The sequence below is a fragment of the Xenopus laevis genome, chromosome 6S (genome assembly GCF_017654675.1).
Source record: "Xenopus laevis strain J_2021 chromosome 6S, Xenopus_laevis_v10.1, whole genome shotgun sequence".
Lineage (NCBI taxonomy): Eukaryota > Metazoa > Chordata > Amphibia > Anura > Pipidae > Xenopus > Xenopus laevis.
Window position 1 is genome coordinate 79,259,576 of NC_054382.1, and position 20,996 is coordinate 79,280,571.

The following is a 20,996-nucleotide window of genomic DNA, read 5'->3' on the forward strand; positions in this document are numbered from 1 at the left end:
AAATCCAGGAAAATGTAAAATCAGTAAAATGTATTATGCATAATATATACGTAGGTGGGACCACAAAAAAACAATGTAAAATGAGGCTTACAGGGTTCTACTGTACTTTGAATGACCAATCGAATGGTGACTAAACATGGTCCCACATTCGCGCCAGGAACCCTGTAAGCTAGCTTTACATTTGATTTGAACAATGTGGAAAGGGAATTATTTTTCTTTTCCCCCAATGCTAAATTCAAGTTTCTGAAATTAAAAGCAGGATTTTGAGAGTTTAAATAAAGCCGGCCTGTTCCCTGGTGTTTATTTTCACATAGAATTAGCTTATAAAGAAATTATACAATGTCCAGTCCACCATACAATGTTACCATCAAACTGTAAAATAAGTCATTTTACAGTTCTGTTCATTTACATCAACTCTTGTTTTTCCCTCAATAACCAATAGATGGCATACTATAACAACATCTACCATGTGAATTCTTTATATTGCAGTCATGTGACACTTCCCGGCGTAAACAGCTTTTTGGAATTATTGTGGAGGATAACCATTACAAGCAATGTCATCCCGGCTTCTGAGGAAATCAAGAACATGAAAGATTTTTTGGAAGAAACAGAGCTGAATTAGCTTGAATGCAAGGTTTGCTTTGAAAAGTACATCCAGCAGCAGAAACACAGGCCTAAAACCTTCCATATGGCCATGTGATTTGCCAGGAATGTGTTTTAGCTCTCTTTCCTCAAGGAAGCTCAAGATTAGAATGCCCATTCTGTCGTAAGGCCTGCAGAACTTTGGAAACAAGTATCTGCTTACCTGTCCTGCACTTAATGGAAATAGTAACACGTGTGGTTCCTGATCAGCTGGACTCTCCATCAGCAAGTCATGTCACTAAGCTGTGGCCTGCTTGTTTCAATCTGAGTCTATCAATTGGTGGCTAGGGCATCTTGTTCAACCCAACTGGTATAGCATTGTGTAAGAAGACTGGTCGTCTAGTTGTAGCACATGATGGCAAAAGAAGAATTGGTGTATTCTCTATGAGTGGAAAATGCATTCAACAGATTGGTGTTAAATCAGACACTAACGCCACTAACGCTATTGTTTATGCTTTGGATGTCGCTGTCATGCAAGACAGCGACATCCTGTGTAGTGGTGACAGACGCTAGTCATCATTCTGTCAAGGTGTTTGATTGATCAGGGAAGACCACATTAGTTGTCGAACAGACCTTTTTACTGCCCTGGGGCTTGTGCATCAACCTCAAAATGAAGTTATAGTGTCAGACTCTGATGCAGGCAACCTTGTTCTGGTGGTTGCAGACTTTAAACAAGGGATGGTTAAGAAAATGCTAAAACTTTATTCCAACTTAACTCATCCAAGAGAAATTGTAGTGTGCCCAACCAGTGGATCTTGTGGTCGTGGTTGAAAATCTGTCAAAGGATAGCAAGAATTCCAGCAACACTCGAATAAAGATTTTCAGTAGCGCTATGAAACTCATATGGCAAATCGATAGTTTTGGCTTGAGCCTATTCCTTCCTTAAGAAGTGCACACAAATGTAAAATATAAGATACTAACATTACCGAAAAAATATGGTGGTCTAGCAGCTCCAGATATTTACCTGTATTACCTGTATTATGTGGCAATTCACTTATTATGTGTTCTGGGTTGGCTTACGGAGGAGAGGCAAGGTGGAAGTGGTGTAGGTATAGAACAGGTGTTCTCTGTGATCCCTCTGAGGTGTTTGATCTGGGGAAGAGAATTAAATATAACTAAGGAGACTAGACAACACCCTTTGTTGGGTGCAACTTTAAAAATTTGGTATGAAATAAATTTGCTATGGGCATTGGCGGAGTATCCATCTCCATTAGCCCCTATCAATCAAAACCCAGACTTCTTGCCGTCACTGGATAAAAGAGCATTCGCCCAGTGGGGGGAATTAAATAATAAACGGACAGTGGTCTCAAATTTTATTTCAGATGGAAAAGTAATATCATTGGATAGTATTCAAAAAATTTGGGGGAAACATCCACATGATATGTGGTGTTACAACCAAATACAGCATTTTTTAAATTCCCTAGTTTTGTGTAAAGTAGAGGGAGCTTTAAGTTGGTGGGAAAGTTTAATTTCTGGTTCTGCCAGAATAAGGAAACCACTTTCAGTAATATATAGTTCTATTGTAAATAGCGAGCTTCCTAGGGAGAGTGTTAAGAAAAAACAATGGGAGACTGACTTAAAACTTAATATAGATGATTTATTGTGGCAGAAAATTATGTTGTCCATGCATAAGGGTTCTATAGCTACAAAGACTCAAGAAATAAATTATAAGTTGTTAATGGGATGGTACTATACTCCGTCGAGGTTGCATAAAATGTTTCCGCAAGTGGATAATAGGTGCTGGAGATGTCATGTGAGTGAAGGGAATCCACTACATATCTGGTTCGAATGTGAAGAAATAAAAGAGTTTTGGGGAAAGATTTTAGGTAATATACAAAAAATAACACCTTTTGGAAAGGTACCAGATATTTCTGTTTTTGGTCTCTCTACACCTTGACCCAATGAAAGGTGAAATTATTAAAAATCAATTGACACATTTCATGGTACAGGCAGCAAAAGCCTTAATTCCTAAAAAGTGGAAATCCCCTTATATACCGACAGTTTTAGAATGGATTAAAACTATAGAAGAGATAAAAAAATTTGAGGAAATAACTGCATTAAAAAAAGGGAAAATTGAAACTTTTTGGAGAACATGGGCTCCGTGGGTAAAATTAGGGAAAAACCCAATGCTTGTTCTTGACACATGATTAGCGAAAAGATGAAAGCAAGGTCCACCATCTCAGTAACTAGATTAGAATACGGATAAACTGCCAAATCTCTTTTCTTATCCTTATTCTGTTTCATTTTTGTGATTTCGCCTTTGAGATGTATAGGAATTATGAATAAATTAAGATTACTAAGGCTAGACTGATACTACCACTAACCTTTTTGATAAGGTAGATATAGTATATTGGATGTGAAACAGAATATTTGATTTTCTTTTCCCCCCCCCAATGTTGGTTTGTAATCTGCCCCTTTTCTTTCTTTCTGTAGCCCTTATAAAATTTGCTATAAATAAAGAATTTATAAAAAAAAGAAGTGCACACAAATGAAGTGGCATTTGATCGTGAGGGCAATATCTTGGTTGCTGATGTGAATTACAGATTTGTTGTTTGTTTAGATACAACAGATAAATGTCGTTTTCTAAAACATGTTGCCAGTGGGTTTTCTTATCCAGTGTCGCTGACAACGTTAAAGGATGGCTCAGTTGCTGTGTTAGATAGTGGAAACCACTCTGTGTTGTGTACAGCCCTTAACTGGATGTGTTGCATTTTGAGAATCATGCCTTAAAGTGATACTGCTAGATTCAGGAAATAAAAGACCAGTATATTGATCTTTAATAATAATTTGCAGATATGTTATGAGTTCTGTTCTGAAGCACATAGATAAGAAATTAAATGGAGTTCCTGTGCATGTCAGCCTTTTCAGTATGATCAGGACGATGTCCCCTATTCTCCTGCACAAACTGCTGGTTAGAGTTATCACTGGGATTAATATCTTGATCCTTCTTCAATTTTAATAGCTTGATCTTTTAAAATCACGTGACCAGTAGTCATCCGATTACCTAGGGATTGATATAAGTTTATTTAGTAACCAGACAGACCCGGCTAGGAAAGCACAGAACCAAAACCTTTCTCTGCACACAGTTAGATCTTTCACTTTACAAAAACTAATAATTTTATATAAAAACAGACTGCATACTTAAATATGAGAATAATTATTGGTAAATTAAGGGCATTCGGATTTGGTAGTTTGGTAGAATTTTTTTTTAATTTAAACTGAGAAAAAGTTGAATTTTAGTAAATAACCCCCATGAACACCCTAGGGGCCGATTCACTAACTTTGAGTGAAGGATTCGAAGGTAAAAAACTTCGAATTTCGAAGTTTTTTTTGGGCTACTTCGACCATCGAATGGGCTACTTCGACCTTTGACTACGACTTGAATCGAAGGATTCGTAGTAAATATCGTTCGACTATTCGACCATTCGATAGTCGAAGTACTGTCTCTTTTAAAAAAAAACTTCGACCCCCTAGTTCGCCATCTAAAAGCTACCGAAGTCAATGTTAGCCTATGGGGAAGGTCCCCATAGGCTTGCCTAACTTTTTTTGATCGAAGGATATTCCTTCGATCGTTGGATTAAAATCCTTCGAATCGAACGATTCGAAGGATTTTATCGTTCCATCGAAGGAATTATCCTTCGATCGTTCGATCGAACTGTCTGCGCTAAATCCTTCGACTTCGATATTCGAAGTCGATGGATTTTAATTCCTAGTCGAATATCGAGGGTTAATTAATCCTCGATATTCGACCCTTAATGAATCGGCCCCCTAGTGTGGATTGTCATTTTCTGCTCTTTGTGAGTTTATTTTGTTATAGAGAGGTGGAGACAGAGTTACAGAAAAGATTATTAAACTTGTTTGATTCATGACAATGTGTCCTAAAATGACACAATGACCCCAGAAATATCCTACTTGACACACCATTATTTCATAATCTAATGGCTTTAGCAATATCTAGTACACTAACCCCAGCATTTCATGAAACTGGCACTAGCATTTCATAACACATGACCCTTAGCAATATACATAATAAGTTGTCTATATAAATTCTGTTGTCTACTATGCCCCTTGCCCACAGGTCCATGCTTCAGAGTTTGGTTAAGAGTGAAAGGAAAGGCACATGGAAGGGAAAGGTAATGGGATGTGATATACCCAGGGTGATGAGAGAGTGGAAGACAAAGAAGGCGTGCAGAAAGACAGTGAGGGGCTAACAACCCTAAACACAGAATTCTAAAAACATATATCCAATATAAAACCATATAGGTTTCTATATATTTGGCCTGAACACCTTTTTTAAGGCTACAATTAATTTATTTTAAAGTTTGGTTCTGGTAATCCTAACAACAAGACAGTGAACAAAGAAGTAATACAATGTCATCAATATTTTTCTGTTTGGGAAGCAAGGGTATTTCACACCATTAGGAATGAACACTTCTCTTTTCAGTCACCATGAGAGCAAGATATGGGAAAGCACCAAAATAATCTTTATTCTCCTGCTAAATATAAGTTGCACAGATAGCAGATGAACTCTTCACTGCATTGACTCTTCAGTGCTCTTCCAGGCAGAGACCCCATCCTAACTGTGTATTCAACTTCTAGCACTTATGTATTTATTCTCACATAATATTTTCATATATTAATTAAAGGTAAAGTATGCTATTGCTGAATTGTGTAATTTTGTACAAACACACACAGTTTAGTGGGAGGAATAGCAGGGGGCTATGCCGGGAAATCTACTCTACTACTAGGGCTGCATTTAACCCTAGCCTCTACTTGGACAGTTCTTTTGAAAATATACAGCAGGTGTTTCTCTGCACACGTATTTACTTTGAACTTTGGCCAAAAAGCTCTGCCTTGGTGTCATTTGACAAAAAAATGTTTTTCCACATTGCAGTTGGTCTGTTCTCATACTTTTTGTCAAACTCCAGTGGTTTTACATGGTTGTTTTTGACTAAAGGTGGTCGTACACAGGCCGATATAAGGGCAGTGTATGGGGCCCTCCAATAGGCTTCCCCGGTCAATATCTGGCCGAAAGTCGCCAGATGTCGATCTGGCGGGTTTACCAGGGCCCACAATTAGATCAGCCCAATATTGCACACCTCAAGGTGGGCATATTGGGGAGAGATCCGCTCTTTTGGTGACATCACCAAAGGAGAGGATCTCCAGGAGTATAGACACCTTTACAGTTTATTTATGCCACCCTACAGGCTTCTGTTATGATGAAGGGGGATGAAGACTGAACCACTCTATTTATCAAAGAGTGAAGTTAGAGATCACCACAGTCCGCTAGAGTGAAATACCGCCTCTCTCCATTCATTTCTATGGGATTTTTAAAGACGTATTTATCAAAGGGTGAAATTGAAAGTTTACCATTTGATAAATACGCCTTTAAAAATCCCATTAAAATTAATGGAGAGAGGCGGTATTTCACGCTAGCAGACTATGGCAATCTCTAACTTCACTCTTTGATAAATAAATCCCATAGTGTCACCACCTAAAATAATAATAATCACAAGTCGTTTACCTCATTTAATTATTATTACTTTCATAGAAAAGCTTACCATCTTAGCTTACACTTGTGCGCTAGAGGTTTATCTCCTCCTGGGACCTACAAGCTTTATATCTTTAGAATAAGGGCAAATAAAGCCTATCCAATGATTCGCTCTGCCTGCAGATTTTAATCAGATGGAGAAAAGCTGATCCACTCTAACCAGCAGCTTCCTCTATCTGCACTGAAGAGTAAAGCTTCTGCCTGCATGCGGCTACACCCCGAAGGTAAGGAGAAGCGGCGTGTTCCCTTGCCCCTAGATCGCTGCATTATGCAGCTGCATTTCAAGCTTGCCAGTCTCTGTCACTATTCCTACTTCCCAGGTTTGAGGATTATATTACTTATTCATGTCCATTAAATATTCCACGGAATTTACTAGTATTTCCTTTATAATTGGGACCCCATTCCCAACCCAGGGTTCTGTGGAAATAGCCTTTATCAGGGTACAGGGACTAGACTAAATATACTAGTTTTCTTGCAGATAAGCCATGAGATCTTATAACATTTATACTTTCATTATGATGTACACACAAGAGATGTGAGGCAATCTAAAACTCTCCCACTCTTTCAGCCTCAATGAAACATTCTATTCTGTTAATGTGTTCTACCCCGTCTCTCTTTTTCTGGAGGGGAGTAGACATTTGGTAGATGGTTTCATATTTATGACTTTCCTACATGGGCATCTCATATGTGTAACCTTGGAACATGAGGTATGGAAGACTTTCTCATAAACAGTTCAAGGTTCTTGCGGTGACTTCTTCATAACAGGTAAGTTGCGGCACAATTCTTTCTCTTCACCTTTCCTTGACATAGACTGCTGTCCCTTCTTCCAAAATGGCCACCGTATTTCCCTTTCCTGTTTGCTTTATTTACCTTTCACTACCAACTTTATACTTCATAACATTATAGGAATTATACATTATACATTCACATTTTCCTTACATGTGCATTAGTTATTATTAGCATTCTCTGATATAATTCTTAACTTATGTCCTATTATCTTCAATCACAATATCACATTTGTTTTACGTCTGTAATGATATACATTGAATTGTTTTATTGGTTTTTTTTTTGCAGTTAGTGTTATATTAGATGATGGCTAATTGGAAATGGAAATAATGACATGCTTTTTATTTAAAAGCTCTGCAGCATAGGTTGTGGGTGGTTTAATTTGTATACAGTGTTGTTTGTGTTAATAAGAATTAGGTTAACTAATTATTATTATTAACATTTATTTATAGAGCGCCAACATATTGCACAGTGCTGACTAATTAATAAATACAGACTAACAACCTGTTCCATAAAGCATACAAGGTAATTGGAGATTATGCTTTTACAGAACTGGAGCAGTGCACCCACTTTAATATGCATACACTGGTAAATGAGAACAGGTTGAAGAATATCAGGTGTAGTAATTATAGCTTCCCCCCTCTGATAAAAGATAATGTTATAATTAAAAGTTCTCCAGGAAAATATTTTCAAGATGGATAAAATATATACAGGTATGGGACCTGTTATGCAGAATGCTTGGGATCTGGGGTTTTCCGATAAGGGATCTAAAAGATCATTTATTAGATATTAATTATACCCAATAGCATTGTTTTGCTTCCAGTAAAGATTAATTATATCCTAGGATCAAGTACAAGGTACTGTGTTATTGTTACATAGCTAAATGAGTCTATGGGAGATGTCCTTAATTCATGGCTTTCTGGATAACAGGTTTCTGGATAATGGATCCCATACTTGTGTAAAGTTTATGTAGACAGTTATTCTCTGCACTTGGAAAAAAAATAAAGAGGCCAAATTAATATAAAAGACTGAGTGACACATCTAAGGAGCATGGTAGCAATGTGAACGAGTGTACTCAACCCCAAGTGTAGTAAAATATCCATTGCACCTCAAAAAATTTTAACAAAAAAAAAAATCACAAATGTCCTGGGGTATTTTGAATTACGTGAAGCCGACCTTCCAAATAATTCTAATTTTTGAAAATGATTTCCTTTTTCTCTGGAATAATAAAACAGTACCTTGTACGTGATCCAAACTAAGCTGCATGAATGCATTTTGGTGGCAAGTATTTAGAGGCACATTTATCAAGGATTGAATTTCGAATTCATGTGAGGTCTTTTCAACTCCCATAAACTCGAAATTCGAAATTTATCATTATAATCAAATTTTTAAAAGTTGGGTGAATTGGATCGACCCGAAAACGCAAATTGAATTCTAATCAAATTTGATTCAAGTTTTTAGAACTCGATCTGAGTTTTTTCTCGGTAAAAAAGTTGAAAGTCAGTAAGGCTGCAAACATCACCAAGGGGCCGATTGACTATGGGTCGAATATCGAGGGTTAATTAACCCTCGATATTCGACTGGGAATTGAAATCCTTCGACTTTGAATATCGAAGTCGAAGGATTTAGCGCAGATAGTTCGATCGAACGATCGAAGGATAATCGAACAATTAAATCCTTCGAATCGAACGATTCGAAGGATTTAAATCCAACGATCGAAGGAATATCCTTAATCAAAAAAAGTTAGGCAAGCCTATGGGGACCTTCCCCATAGGCTAACATTGACTTCGGTAGCTTTTAGATGGCGAACTAGGGGGTCAAAGTTTTTTTTAAAAGAGACAGTACTTCGACTATCGAATGGTCGAATAGTCGAATGATTTTTACTTCGAATCCTTCGATAGTCGTAGTCGAAGGTCGAAGTAGCCCAAAAAAACTTTGAAATTCGAAGTTTTTTACTTCGAATCCTTCACTCGAAGTTAGTGAATCAGCCCCCAAATGTATCCCTGGACCTCTCCCATTGATTTATAGAGAAATTCAGCAGGTTTTAGGCAGCAAATAGTCAAATTGGAGTTCTTAAAGGGCCAGAGTAGGATAAATCTCGAAAATCAAATTCAATTTGAATTTGGATAACTCCCTTGTCGAATATGACAGTTCTGGCCAAAAAAAAACGTGAAAATTTGAATTGGAAAATCGACCCTTGATAAATCTGCCGCTTTTTTTTAATGATTTTGAGCAGACTAAAGGTACTTAATACAAATGGAAGTTGTTTTGACAAATTGGCATGATTCAAATATGGTTCTCCGAAGTTATCAAAAAGTACAGCAAAATGTTAATGCCATGCTGTATTCATAAAATGGTGTGTTGCTTTTGAGAATATGATGTCCTCTGGACTTCCTAGATTATCTTTATGTCAAGTGTGCATTGTAGAATTGCTTTCCCTTTTGCCAGTATACAAAAACAATGTTTTGGGTGGCTTAGGTACCCTTACTGATGTTGCAAGAGTTCTTATTGTTTTCACTATTAGACTTTCTTTAATTCTTTAACTTGTACATTAATGATAAATAATAATCACTGTTCTTCAAAAACATACCTGTTTATATTTTTCTCAAGTCGTGATGGGATAGTAGCCTAGCTTACTGTTAACAAAGTAGTATGATTGGTAGATTTTAGATTTTAGCATACACACTATTCATTGTGGAGTGCATTTTTTTTATACCGATAAACAGTCAAACAAGATGCATATTTTCTATCTAGGCAACCAAGGGCACATGCCCAAGACTGCAGCTTCAGGGAGGCGGCCCTTGAGTGCCTATATAGCAAATATGCCCCTGATCAAATGGAGGGTCTGTGCCACTCTTTTTCAACTTATAGAGTTGTCACCAGGGTCAAACTGGGCCAAAGCAAAATACCTCCCTGTTTTCTGTGGGACAGTCCAGATTTTGACAGCTCAGCCCGCAGTCCAGATTTTTTTTTAATAAAAAGTCCCAAGTTTCTCTTTGATCTGCACCAAAGCCAGAAAAAAATACAAAGTTTCTGAAACTTAATTAAATAAGAGGCCTTTGGCAGAGAGCCCAGAATAATTAGCACCTGCACCTTTTTGCACCCTAGGCACATACCTACTCTGCCTACCTCTAGTTTTGGCCGTGGTTACATCTTTGATGTCAAAGCAGGTCTAGCTCCCTGACATTACCACTCTAGCTTGCTGGTGGACACTTGCAGTTTTTGGGATCAGAGCTACCCCTGTCCTTTGCAACTGAATGTACTGTTCATGGACTAATCAAGAAGGGCCTAGGGCAGCATTGGATACACTGCATGTGCAACAGTTAGGGCCGGAAGTAGGGGTAGGCAGAGTAGGCACGTGTCTAGGGCGCAAAGCTGGGGGGTTGCCAGGCACGTGCCTTCTCTGTCACCTACCCCCAGTCCAGTCCCCTCTCTTCCCAACTCTCTGTGCTATTTCTGTGTCTTTATGCGTATGTGCACGTGAGTGCCAATTCGTGCATGTTTAGCCGACGCCACGACCAGCCAGGTTGCCTAAGGCGTCTGGCCTGGCTCTAGATCCAGTCATTAGTTTGGAGGCCAAGCTGAGATAGGAAATGTAATTTTCACTTAATGTTATTTTCTTTTTCTATCTATCCATGACAGGAATGGCAATCATGTCAGAAAGGCAGATAACCTATGAGTAAATAGCCGGCACAAAATCACATTTGGGACACAGGTTAGGCAAATATTGCAGTTTGCAAATCTCATGCAAGTTTTCCCCATAAGGCAAGTTTTATCCGATTATAGACTACAAAGTAAGCCAACCCATGCTTCCAAGTTTTTCACTTATTTAGGTTCATGTTCAGCAGTTCTCCAGCAGCTACCTGATTGCTAGGGTGTTGTTTACCTTAGCAACCAGGCAGTGGTTAGGATGAGAGACTGGAATAAATAGGAAAGGAACTGAAAGAAAAGTAATACAAATAATAAAAGTGTAGCCTCACAGAGCAACATTTTTTTGCTGCCAGTGACAGTGACCCTCATTTTAAAGTGGGAAAGGTGTAAAAGAGAAAGGCACATAATTCAAAAACTGGAGAGAAAAAAAGAATAAAGACCAAGTGAAAATTTGCTAGGAATACGACCTCCTATAACGAATTTTTTCAAAAAAAACCTTTGAGCGCTTTTTAAACATCATCTGTGATTTGGCGGATTTTGTGATTGACAGCGGTTCTCTTAGCCCTGCACGTGCGTTTTGTCAGGGGGCCGTATCAGTTGAGAGTGGGATATAGAGAGTGTGGGATATCCTCGGTGACCCTCTTACATTCACGGTCAGGGTCACCATCAGGGGGGGACAGGGGGGACAAGTGTCCCGGGGCCGGGCATGAAGGGGGTGTGCATTTTTGAAAGAGCCGGGTCCCCCTTATGAGCGCCGAAGCCTGCGTCCATCTTTGAAGTCCTGAACAGCCGAAATGTGGAAGAGCTGAAAAGCTGAAGGACCCAAAGCCACGAAAACAGCCGAAGACGAACTCCCGAGGCAGCGAAAAGACCCAAAGCTACGAAAATAGCCGAAGTCCGAAGTGGCGAAAACATCCGAAGTCACGTAAACAGCTGAAATTGAAGTCCTGAAGTGGCGAAAAGACACGAAAGGAGGCGAAGTTGAAGTCCTGAAGCCATGAGTTCACTGTTCTACTGAAAACCAATTTGTGTTTTTTTTTTAATTCCCTGGCCACCAATATATTATTTTAATATTCTATAGGCCCCTGCCACCAATGTTTTTATAAAAAAATATTTTTTTTAACTTGTAAGGGGGGGGCCTGGTGCCAATGTTGTTTTAAAAATATTTTTTTGGGGCCCCAATATTTTCTAACTTGTAAGGGGGGCCCTGGCGCCAATGTTGTTCTAAAAAAATATTTTTTGGGGCCCCAATTTTTTTTAACCTGTAAGGGGGGCCCTGGCGCCAATGTTGTTCTAAAATAATATTTTTTGGGCCCCAATTTTTTTTAACTTATAAGGGGGCCCTGACCATCAATAGCTTTTTATAACTTTTGTGTGTGGGGTGGTTACTTTTTAGCACTGATGTCTGTGTGGTCTTTTAACTGTGATGTGGAGTCTGGGGGGCTTGGGTGACAATGTGGGCGGGGCCTAGGGCCCCCCAAAAATGTTGTTGTAGGCCCCGTGATTTCTAATAGTCCTGTTCACGTTTGTACTTTCCACAGTGTCAGTAACAAAGACTATGGCGTTTTAGGATGAGAGAAGTTTGTGGAGTTTCTCGTGTAAGTGGCTAATCCTGGGTGAGGGTTGAACCAAGCGTCGGGAGGGGCCGGACTGGCAGCAGCAGCAGCGATAGGCTTTTCTTCTGACTGAAGTGAGCGGGTAATGGCGACAGCAGCAGGGCCGGGGATTGTCCTCTGCCAATAAGGAGAGATTGAAACTAAGGAAGCCGAACCCCTGTCCTCGCTCTGGGCTTCGCTGGCCTCTATGGACCGCAATGGGATTTGTCTGTTCCGGAGTGATGCTTGTTCCCCTGCTACAGGAATCCAGGCGACATGTGCAGCATCGCTTTGGGGATTTCAATAAACATTCGATCTGAGTCGGATACTGTGGCCCCGGGGCGGGGGCCTGGGAATCGAGTAGGATTGTGCTGGTGGTGGGCGGCCGGCGGATCGGATGCAAAAGATGTCGGCTAGTAAGGTGCTAGTGGCCGTGAGAGTCCGGCCCATGAACCGGAGAGGTAAATGTGCTTCGCAGCCTCGCAGTTCCTTTTCTAGGGATCATCTCCAACCTGTGGCTCCCACTGGGATTTGCACTTGACTTCCCACATAGTGGCGTGATGGGAGCTGAGCAGTTTGGCAGCAACCCGATAGCCACAGCTTGAAGATCCCTGTCCCGGGGATAAGTCACGAACTCATTTGCTGCCCATAGCACTGCTGCATGGACTGTTCTGTTCTAGCAGTGTTCTCTGCCCTGAATCTTGTTGGACTACAGCTCTCTGCACTGCCTGGCTTGCAGTTGTAGTTCAATAGCAAATATAGGGTTACAAGGTAGCAATCCCTGACCTTAAGTCTATTCCTGGTTTCTTCTATGCGTCTGACAAATAAACAATACAAATATTTACCTAAATAGTTTTCCTTAACACAAACCTGGACAGTTTGTGCGCCTTTAGATATTGCCGAACTCCTATTCCATCATGTGCTATGCTGGGAGTTGTAGTTTAGTGTGTTTCTAGCAGGTTAGACATTGTTATAGCGGAGTTAAAACTTTAATGAGTTGACCCCATGCCTTGAGTACTGCTATGGGTTTTACAGCCATGGGAAATATGTAGGCGCTTTATTAAGGCTTGATGCCACAGCCTGGCAGTCAGTATTTGCCTAAGGCACAAATCCATTCATCTTCTTATGCCCAACTTTATTTTTCCTCTTTGTAATTCACTTTTGACAGGTGGATGCAGAACCATGTTTACATACACATTGTCTGGATTTAGCAGCTACACAGAAACAGCTTTGACCTATGTATTTTCCTTTTACTGCTGACATAGTCTATAATACTGTACAAATAAATTGTACAGTGTCACATACAGATACAGGGCAAGAAAACACTTGTTGTTTTGCAAATATACTGTAATTGGCGAGATATCTTATTTTTTTATAGAGGAATTGCACTTTTTAAACTGAGCTGCTTGTGGGGTGGGGGTGGTTTAAGGGCTTTGGCTTGCAGCTAGGGGATTAAAGAGAATGTTGGCATGTGTTTGCTGTGCTAGAGGATTAGAAATGTAATCATGTGCACAATAATTGTTTAATTTAGAATTGGATCTGAAGACAAAGTGCGTGGTGGAGATGGAAGGGAATCAGACAATTCTGCAGACTCCCCCTGCCAATGGCAAGCAAGGAGAGAACAGGTAAAAACATCTTGTACAGAAATCTAATTGCATAGCTGGTGTGGACTAGTGGCACTTGGGCAGCCATTCTTCACTGAACCTTCAATGTTGTGTAGGGAGCCAGTGTGTTGCTCAATAAGCACTGAGACTGAGTGCTGTACTTATAGGGGGAATTCACCTTAAATTAACCTTTAGTATGATGTAGGTGGTGATATTCTGAGTTATTTTTAATTGGTCTTCATTTTATGTTTTTGAATGACTAAAGGTGGCCATACACGGATAGATCCGCTCGTTTGGCGATGTCGCCAAACGAGCGGATCTCCCTCCGATATGCCCACCTTGAGGTGGGCAATATCGGGCTGATCCGATCGTGGGCCCTAGGGCCCAACGATCGGATCCTTCACGTTCGCAAACGGGCGGTCGGATCGCGGGACCGCATCAACAAACAGATGCGGCCGCGATCCGACGGGATTTTTAACCCCATCCGATCGAGATCTGGCCGACTTTCGGCCAGATCTCGATCGGGGAAGCCCGTCGGGGGCTCCCATACACGGGCCAATAAGCTGCCGACTCGGTCTGTCGGCAGCTTTTATCGGCCCGTGTATGGCCACCTTTAGTTCAGTGATTCCCAGCCAGTGGCTTGTGAGCAACATGTAGCTCACCAACCCCATGAATGTTGCTCCTAGTTCCCTTAAAGCAGGTGTGTATTTTTGATTCCTGGTTTGGAGACAAGTTTTGGTTGCTTAAAAAAACAGATGTACTGACAAACAAAGCCTCCTGGAGGCTGCCAGTCAACATAGGGGCTAACAAATGGCTCCTCAGTGCTTATTTTGCACCACCAAGGAATATGTTTCATGCTTGCATTGCTCCCCAACTCTTTTAGATCTGAATGTTGCTCATGGGTAAAAAACGTTGGGGGCCCCTAAGTGTTAGCTTTTGTCCAGCAGCTCTCCAGTTTGGAATTTCTGGTTTCTAGGGTCCCATTTACCTTAGCATTCAGACAATGGTTTGCATGTGGGACTGGAACGTGAATAGAAGAGAGCTTAAATAGGTAAGTTAGAAAAAGTAATAAAAAATAAACAAAATCAGTACAATTATAGCAAGAGATTAATTGTTTTTTTTGGCTTGGGTCAATGGCACCAATATGAATACTGGAGAAAGGCACAAGAGGAAGGCAGATAATTAAAAATTAACTGTAAAAAGGAAGACTAATTGAAAAGAACAGACATTAACAACAGGGCTTTAATAACAACAAACTAAAAGTTGACCTACCCCTTTAAAATACTTTGTAGGTACTTATAAAGCCAGCTGTTCTTATAGAAAGGTACATTAAGGATGATGAAAGTGTAGAAGTCATCAGTCGCAATTCACAAGTTTGTACTCTGATGATAGTGATAGTTACCCACAGCAACCAATCAGAATGTTGCCTTTATCAGTCTTATTGCAGTTGACTGATCAAAGCTAAAATCAGATTGGTTGCTATGGGTTTAAACTCCAGTATAAAATGTCTGGCTATGTGATTTCGTCCCACCAAGTGGTATTTTCAGGCAAACTCATTCTCCTACCCCGATTCCTTTCAAGTATAGATTGCATTATACCTTGCAAACGATAAATACTATTTGATAAGAGCATCAAACTAGCAGCCTACAGACCCCAGAATACCCCCCCCCTCCCTATTTTCACAGGCTGTTGACAGCAAAGATGCTAGGAATTGTTGTTGCACAAATTCTTATCAGCTGTACTTGGGCATGTCTACTCAATAACATATTTATATAACTAGCGACAAGCCAACACCGAACTAAGAAACAAACTTTTTTTTTTACCTTGCACATTCTAAATTTCTCTTTTTAGTATGGCAGGAAAAGACATATATTAAGGCAGGGATCCCCAACCTTTTTTTCCCATGAGCAACATTCGGATGTAAAAAGCATTAGGGAGCAACACAAGAATGAATATAGTCCCTTGGGGGGCGAAATAAGTGCAGTGATTGGCTATTTGGTAGCCACTATGTGGACTGGCAGCCTACAGGAGTTTCTGGTTGCCATTACACCTGGTTTTTATTCACCAAACCTTGCCTCCAAATCTGGAATTCAAAAATAAGCACCTGCTTTGAGGCTACTGAGAGCAACATCTAAGGAGTTGGTGAGCAACATGTTGGTGGTTGGGGATCACTGTATTAAGGTATAATCTTTTGACCTAATTATAAATGATTTCATTACATGACCTGGAGAGTTGCCTATTACACAACCTTTTACATAAAACAGCTTGTAAATATTACTCTTCCTTAATGCCGCCCCCCATCATAACTATTTTCTTACATGTTCCCACTGGCTTTATATTATTTCCTGCCTGCATGTTTATGGTAGCAGTGCCAAGAGTGCCCTGCCAATAAGTGGACCCCTATGTTTTGCCAGTTAGTTCCATTATTGAAATTGCTGCTAAAGCTGGCAAACAAGCATTTTCCTTTTTTTTGCTTGCTATTCGCTATAAGTGTCTGCATGCATTTAGCAATGAAGCTTCCAGAAAATATTATAAGCAAATAATGTCTGCATTTACCTATGTTTATCTTGGGTGTTTATGAAGCTGCCAGGTATATTTACACACTTTGATGTAAACTAGTTTTCAAAGACAGTGAAAATGTTGGCAAAATAGGGTTAATATGAAAATGTGTGTTTGGTGTTACACATTTGACCTTTCATAGCTAACTCTATAAGAACATCAAACAAACTAACTCTTATACAGTTAACAAAGTATGAAAGGTCAGATGTCTAACACCAAACATATTTTCTACATATAAAGGTATCGCATGTCTTGTTATTTTACTGTATATTCAGTATTGTTTTGTTGTGTGTTCAGAGAAGGTTTCATACGTGACAGCCCCCCACAGGAACTACATATCTGATTTGGTTTGCATAGGTAGGGGAATGGAGAAACTAAAATGTAATAAAATTCACAAAGAGCAAATCTTTGTGAATAAAAATTTGCCTGTCGCAATGTAATATTCTTTTTTTGCATTGGAAATCTTAATTGCCCATTGTGAACCTTTACCACCAGCTCTGCAGTTTCTTTAAATATTTTGTCTCAAAAACCCAATATTGGGGTATATTTATCAAAGTGTGAAGTTAGAGGTCGCCACAGTCCTCTAGAGGGAAATTCCGTCACTCTCCATTCATGGGATTTTTAAAAGAGTACTTATCCATGGGTGAAAGTTCATCCTTTGATAAATACGCCTTTTAAAATCCCATAGAAATGAATGGAGAGTGGCGGAATTTCACTCTAGAGAACTGTGGCAATTCTTTGATGAATATATCTTAGGCTCCTGGAAAATCAGTGTGATTTATTCAGAAAGATAACCCTGTTTAAAAGTAGTATATTTGGCTCACTTGGAGTGCTTTTTGTCGTAGAAAACGGCAGGTTGTAATGGGGAACAAAAAATGTAATAAAAAAAAAATTAAAGTCCAGTCACTTTTTCTGCTTGACTAGAAAGTGTATTTTCTTAGTGTTGTGACTCTTCTTCCTTTTAGCAGGATTTCTGTGGTTCACGGGAACTAAGAGGCCTTACGCTAATGTTGTCTGGGCATGTTTCCAGCATTATAATAATAAAACATTGTGGGACATAGGCCAGAATGGCACACTGGGTCTCATAGTGAAAAGAACAGGCACTAGCAGAGACAATTATATGTGAATACTTTGGGGCAAACTCTGGACTTTTGTGTTACTTTGAAAATGACCCAGGATAAGGTCACAATAAAACCTTGGGACTTGAACATCTATCTTACATTATGTAATAGTTTGACAAACAACCTGTCACATAGAAGTGGGGCGTCATTTGTGACATCTTGAGTCTTCTATCCAGGATGCTTTATTGGATCTTTTAAATCCTTACTTTTTGTTCACCCTATAAAGAACCTACTTGATCTTCATTTAGGTGGGCTTGGGAGTCGATACTATCAAACTGACAATAACACAAAACGGCACAGCAAAAAAGAAAAACTCACCTGGTTAAAACAACTTGAAATGCTTTGGAAAGTCTGTGTAAAGTATAAGCCTAAGAATGCATGCTTGGAGGTCAGCGAGTAAGCTGAAAGAACTAACTATTTCTCCCTAAGGAAGGAAATTGTATTCATCCAGTCACATGCCATGTAGGTTTTCTTGCATTTCAGCAGTTGAATATACTTATTAGTTTTCTTATCCAAATGCTAAGTAAAAAGAAAGTGAGTTACAGGCACCCAGGAAATCTAACGAATAGCTGTAAAATCCTGTTAAATTAAGGCACCCTGGAGGGCAGCCAAAATACCCGTTCACCAGACTGTAAAAATAGATCTGTAACAGGCCATGGAGCCATTCTGTATTAAAGGACGATTTGCAATTACACGCATCTTTCCATATTGTAAATATTGACCTTTTTGCTTTATCAAGGGTTTGTTTTTCATCGGGGGAGTTGAGAGAATGTGCTACAGGCAAATGATTTGCTCTCTGAAGTAAAATCCATTGTAGCTAGAGATAAGTGAATAGCTGCCTTTGCCAAATAGTGTTCATTTTTCTCTGTATCACTTCATTTTGTGATATTCTTTCCAGTTCCCACCTTCTCTTCACAATAGACTGCTGCCCAGCAAATGGATAGGGTTGATGCCTGTATTTGTTGTCCGTAAAAAGGTGGGCCCACCCTAGTTAAAATGTATCTTTGTGCCCTAGTGTTTATAAACCGGTTTCCTAGAGTTGCTGCAATGTACTTTTGGTGAAATCTAAAATTTGCAGGGTTGTTGTGTTCATCTTTAAATGTGTTAATGGTTTGTTTAAAGGGGATGTAAACCCCTTTTGACATATTTTGTTTGAAAAAACATATGTACTTTTAAACAACTTTGCGGTATACATTACAGGACACCTGTCACCTGAAAAATGTTTCCCCCGCCAGAGGTGTGTGCTAATAAGAGCCTACACTCCTGTTACGGGAAACAATTGCGTTTTTTTAAAGAATCCCCCCAGCCTGCACTAGCTGCTGTCACTGGGAGTTATAGTGCTACAGCTTTTGATAGTTACATGCATGTGTGTGACGTTGTACAAATGCGCATAACAAGCATGCTAAGCGAACTAATTATTGTGCGCCCTTGCATTTTTCCTACGTTTGGCGCTTACATGCGTCTGTGTGAGTTCAGCCACATTGAAACGAATTCAGTGCGTCTACTCCTGCGCTAGTCTGTAAGAGTCTTTATTATGTTATTGTGTTTTGGTTTAAGACTTTGTGGAAGTTTTATTTACAAGTGGAGAACCTGAGACCTTCTGAAGTGCGACACCCTATAATGGGAATTGTTGTGGTTCAATATGGAGGGAGCACCATCTGCTATGTCTTATCAATGCTCATGCTGACATGATGGGATTCAGCTGGATTAAGAGAAACTCTGTTTCTTTTTGACATTGCTAAGTTTTACTGTGAACAGGAAAATGAAGCAGTGTGACTTTTGTTTTCAGTCTGGTATTGTGCCTAACTGTGATATAGTATAGCATTGTGTGTCGTGTCATTCAAGGGGAGACTGTCACAGTGGGAATTAATTTGTTAGGCTGCATAAATTGGAGCATGTTCAACAAATTTCCAGGGGCGTTCAGATGTAGTGAATGGGTAGCCTCATCACCTGCTGTTTTGAGGTATAACTCCATTAATGGTTATAGAACAGTAAAGTTAGCTTTCTTGCCTAGAACTCTGGCAGGGCAATTGCTCCTCCTTAAAGCTAACTGGTTTGCATGACACTTTTCCTGCTCCATGTTATGTTTGTTTTTAAAATAATACATTCTAGGGGAATGCTTTCCTGTTACTAATTATATACATGGCTGCACCTTTTCTACCCCCCCCCCCCCTTTGGACCAGCTTGTTTCTTTATGAAGTGACAGAAAAAGGACGGAGCACCGTGAGAATTCAGTAAAATGTTAAAAAATAAAGATTTTATTCAGTAGACATAAAAACAGGTTACAGCAGCAGTGAACCCTTGGCTGCCCGCTTAACGCGTTTCGTGGCGTCCTGCCACTTCATCAGAAGTGGTAGCAGAGCTGAATATAGTTCAACTGAATGGACATCTCTAATAAAATGTCAATGCTTGGTACATTTCCACATTGTACTTCCTAGAGTGAAATAAGAGAAGCTGTATCTTTTATAACTAGCTTCTAACACCAAAATTGCTTAGAAACAATATTGTAGTCATGCCAAATGCAAGTGAGACCTAGTGCTTTATCTGTGATCGGTGGGTTAGCACAGCCCCATCAGTACAACCTACACTAATGATAACTCCTGTTGTCCTGTGAGGAAAAAAACACTGTATTGAAACCATCCTGAAATGCCATTGTGTAAGGCCCTTAAAGGAAAACTAAAGCTTAACTAAAGAAGTAGGTAAAAATGTTGTACATTATGTTTTGGACTTGTGTACCAACCCAAGGCAACCACAGCCCTTTAGCAGGGAAGATCTGTGCCCCCAAAGATGCCCCGGTAGATCCCCATCTTCTTTGCCGCTGATTCACTGCACATGCTCTGTGCTGCTGTCACTTACTGAGCTTAGGGATCCACTCACAATATACAGTACACATAGAATATAAATGTCACAGTATAAGGCTGATTAGTAATTAATACAGATAATTACTACATGACAGGACAGAAACCAGTGCAACTAGCATCAGAATTTAATAATCAGCCTTGTAGCATCAGCTTATATTACAGGCCAACTTTATTTTCTGCTTGATAATTTGCAACAACCCCTAAGCTTAGCTTCTCAACAGCTGCTCAGAGCCCACTGAGCATGTGAGTCGCAGACACTTTCCAAGATGGTGACCCCCTGTGACAAGTTTGAAGTTCTGGATCATTGCTGCTATTGAGAAGTTGGACTTTAGGCTGGTGCAATAAGTTCAGTAAATAAAATAAGGCATTTTTAGCCACATTCATTGTTAGGGTTTAGTTCTCCTTTAAAAGCCAACATTGCTGGCTATAGGAGGAGCACTTACATAATAGAATATGATGTATGTGTCAGTAATGCTTCTTTATAAACAGTTTCTCACAGTTAGCTGTGACTAATGGTATACGTTCCCTGTATATTTTGCTGTGTTTCATCACTAGTATCATATATACATATTCTGATCCATCCCCTTGGGAATTTTGCATTGCACCTTTAACTTGCTTCATTATTT

At 39.7% G+C, this 20,996-nt stretch overlaps 1 protein-coding gene and 1 pseudogene across 5 annotated transcripts in view; both read left to right on the forward strand.

Annotated features, from left to right (window-relative positions):
- Positions 1-442: 442 nt before the first annotated feature.
- On the forward strand, positions 443-3,786 carry LOC108704448 (annotated as a pseudogene).
- Positions 3,787-12,029: 8,243 nt separating this feature from the next.
- Positions 12,030-20,996, forward strand: part of LOC108704456 (kinesin-like protein KIF13A) — a 118,997-nt gene continuing 110,030 nt past the window's right edge. For 4 of the 5 annotated variants that reach the window (XM_018241013.2, XM_018241016.2, XM_018241014.2 and 1 more), the window contains exons 1-2: positions 12,030-12,686; positions 13,757-13,850. In XM_018241013.2, coding sequence (XP_018096502.1) covers positions 12,623-12,686; positions 13,757-13,850 — 158 coding nt within the window. In that variant the 5' untranslated portion in view covers positions 12,030-12,622. Of the gene's footprint in view, positions 12,687-12,715; positions 12,997-13,756; positions 13,851-20,996 lie in introns of those variants that run through there. The other variant, XM_018241015.2, reaches the window with a different exon arrangement.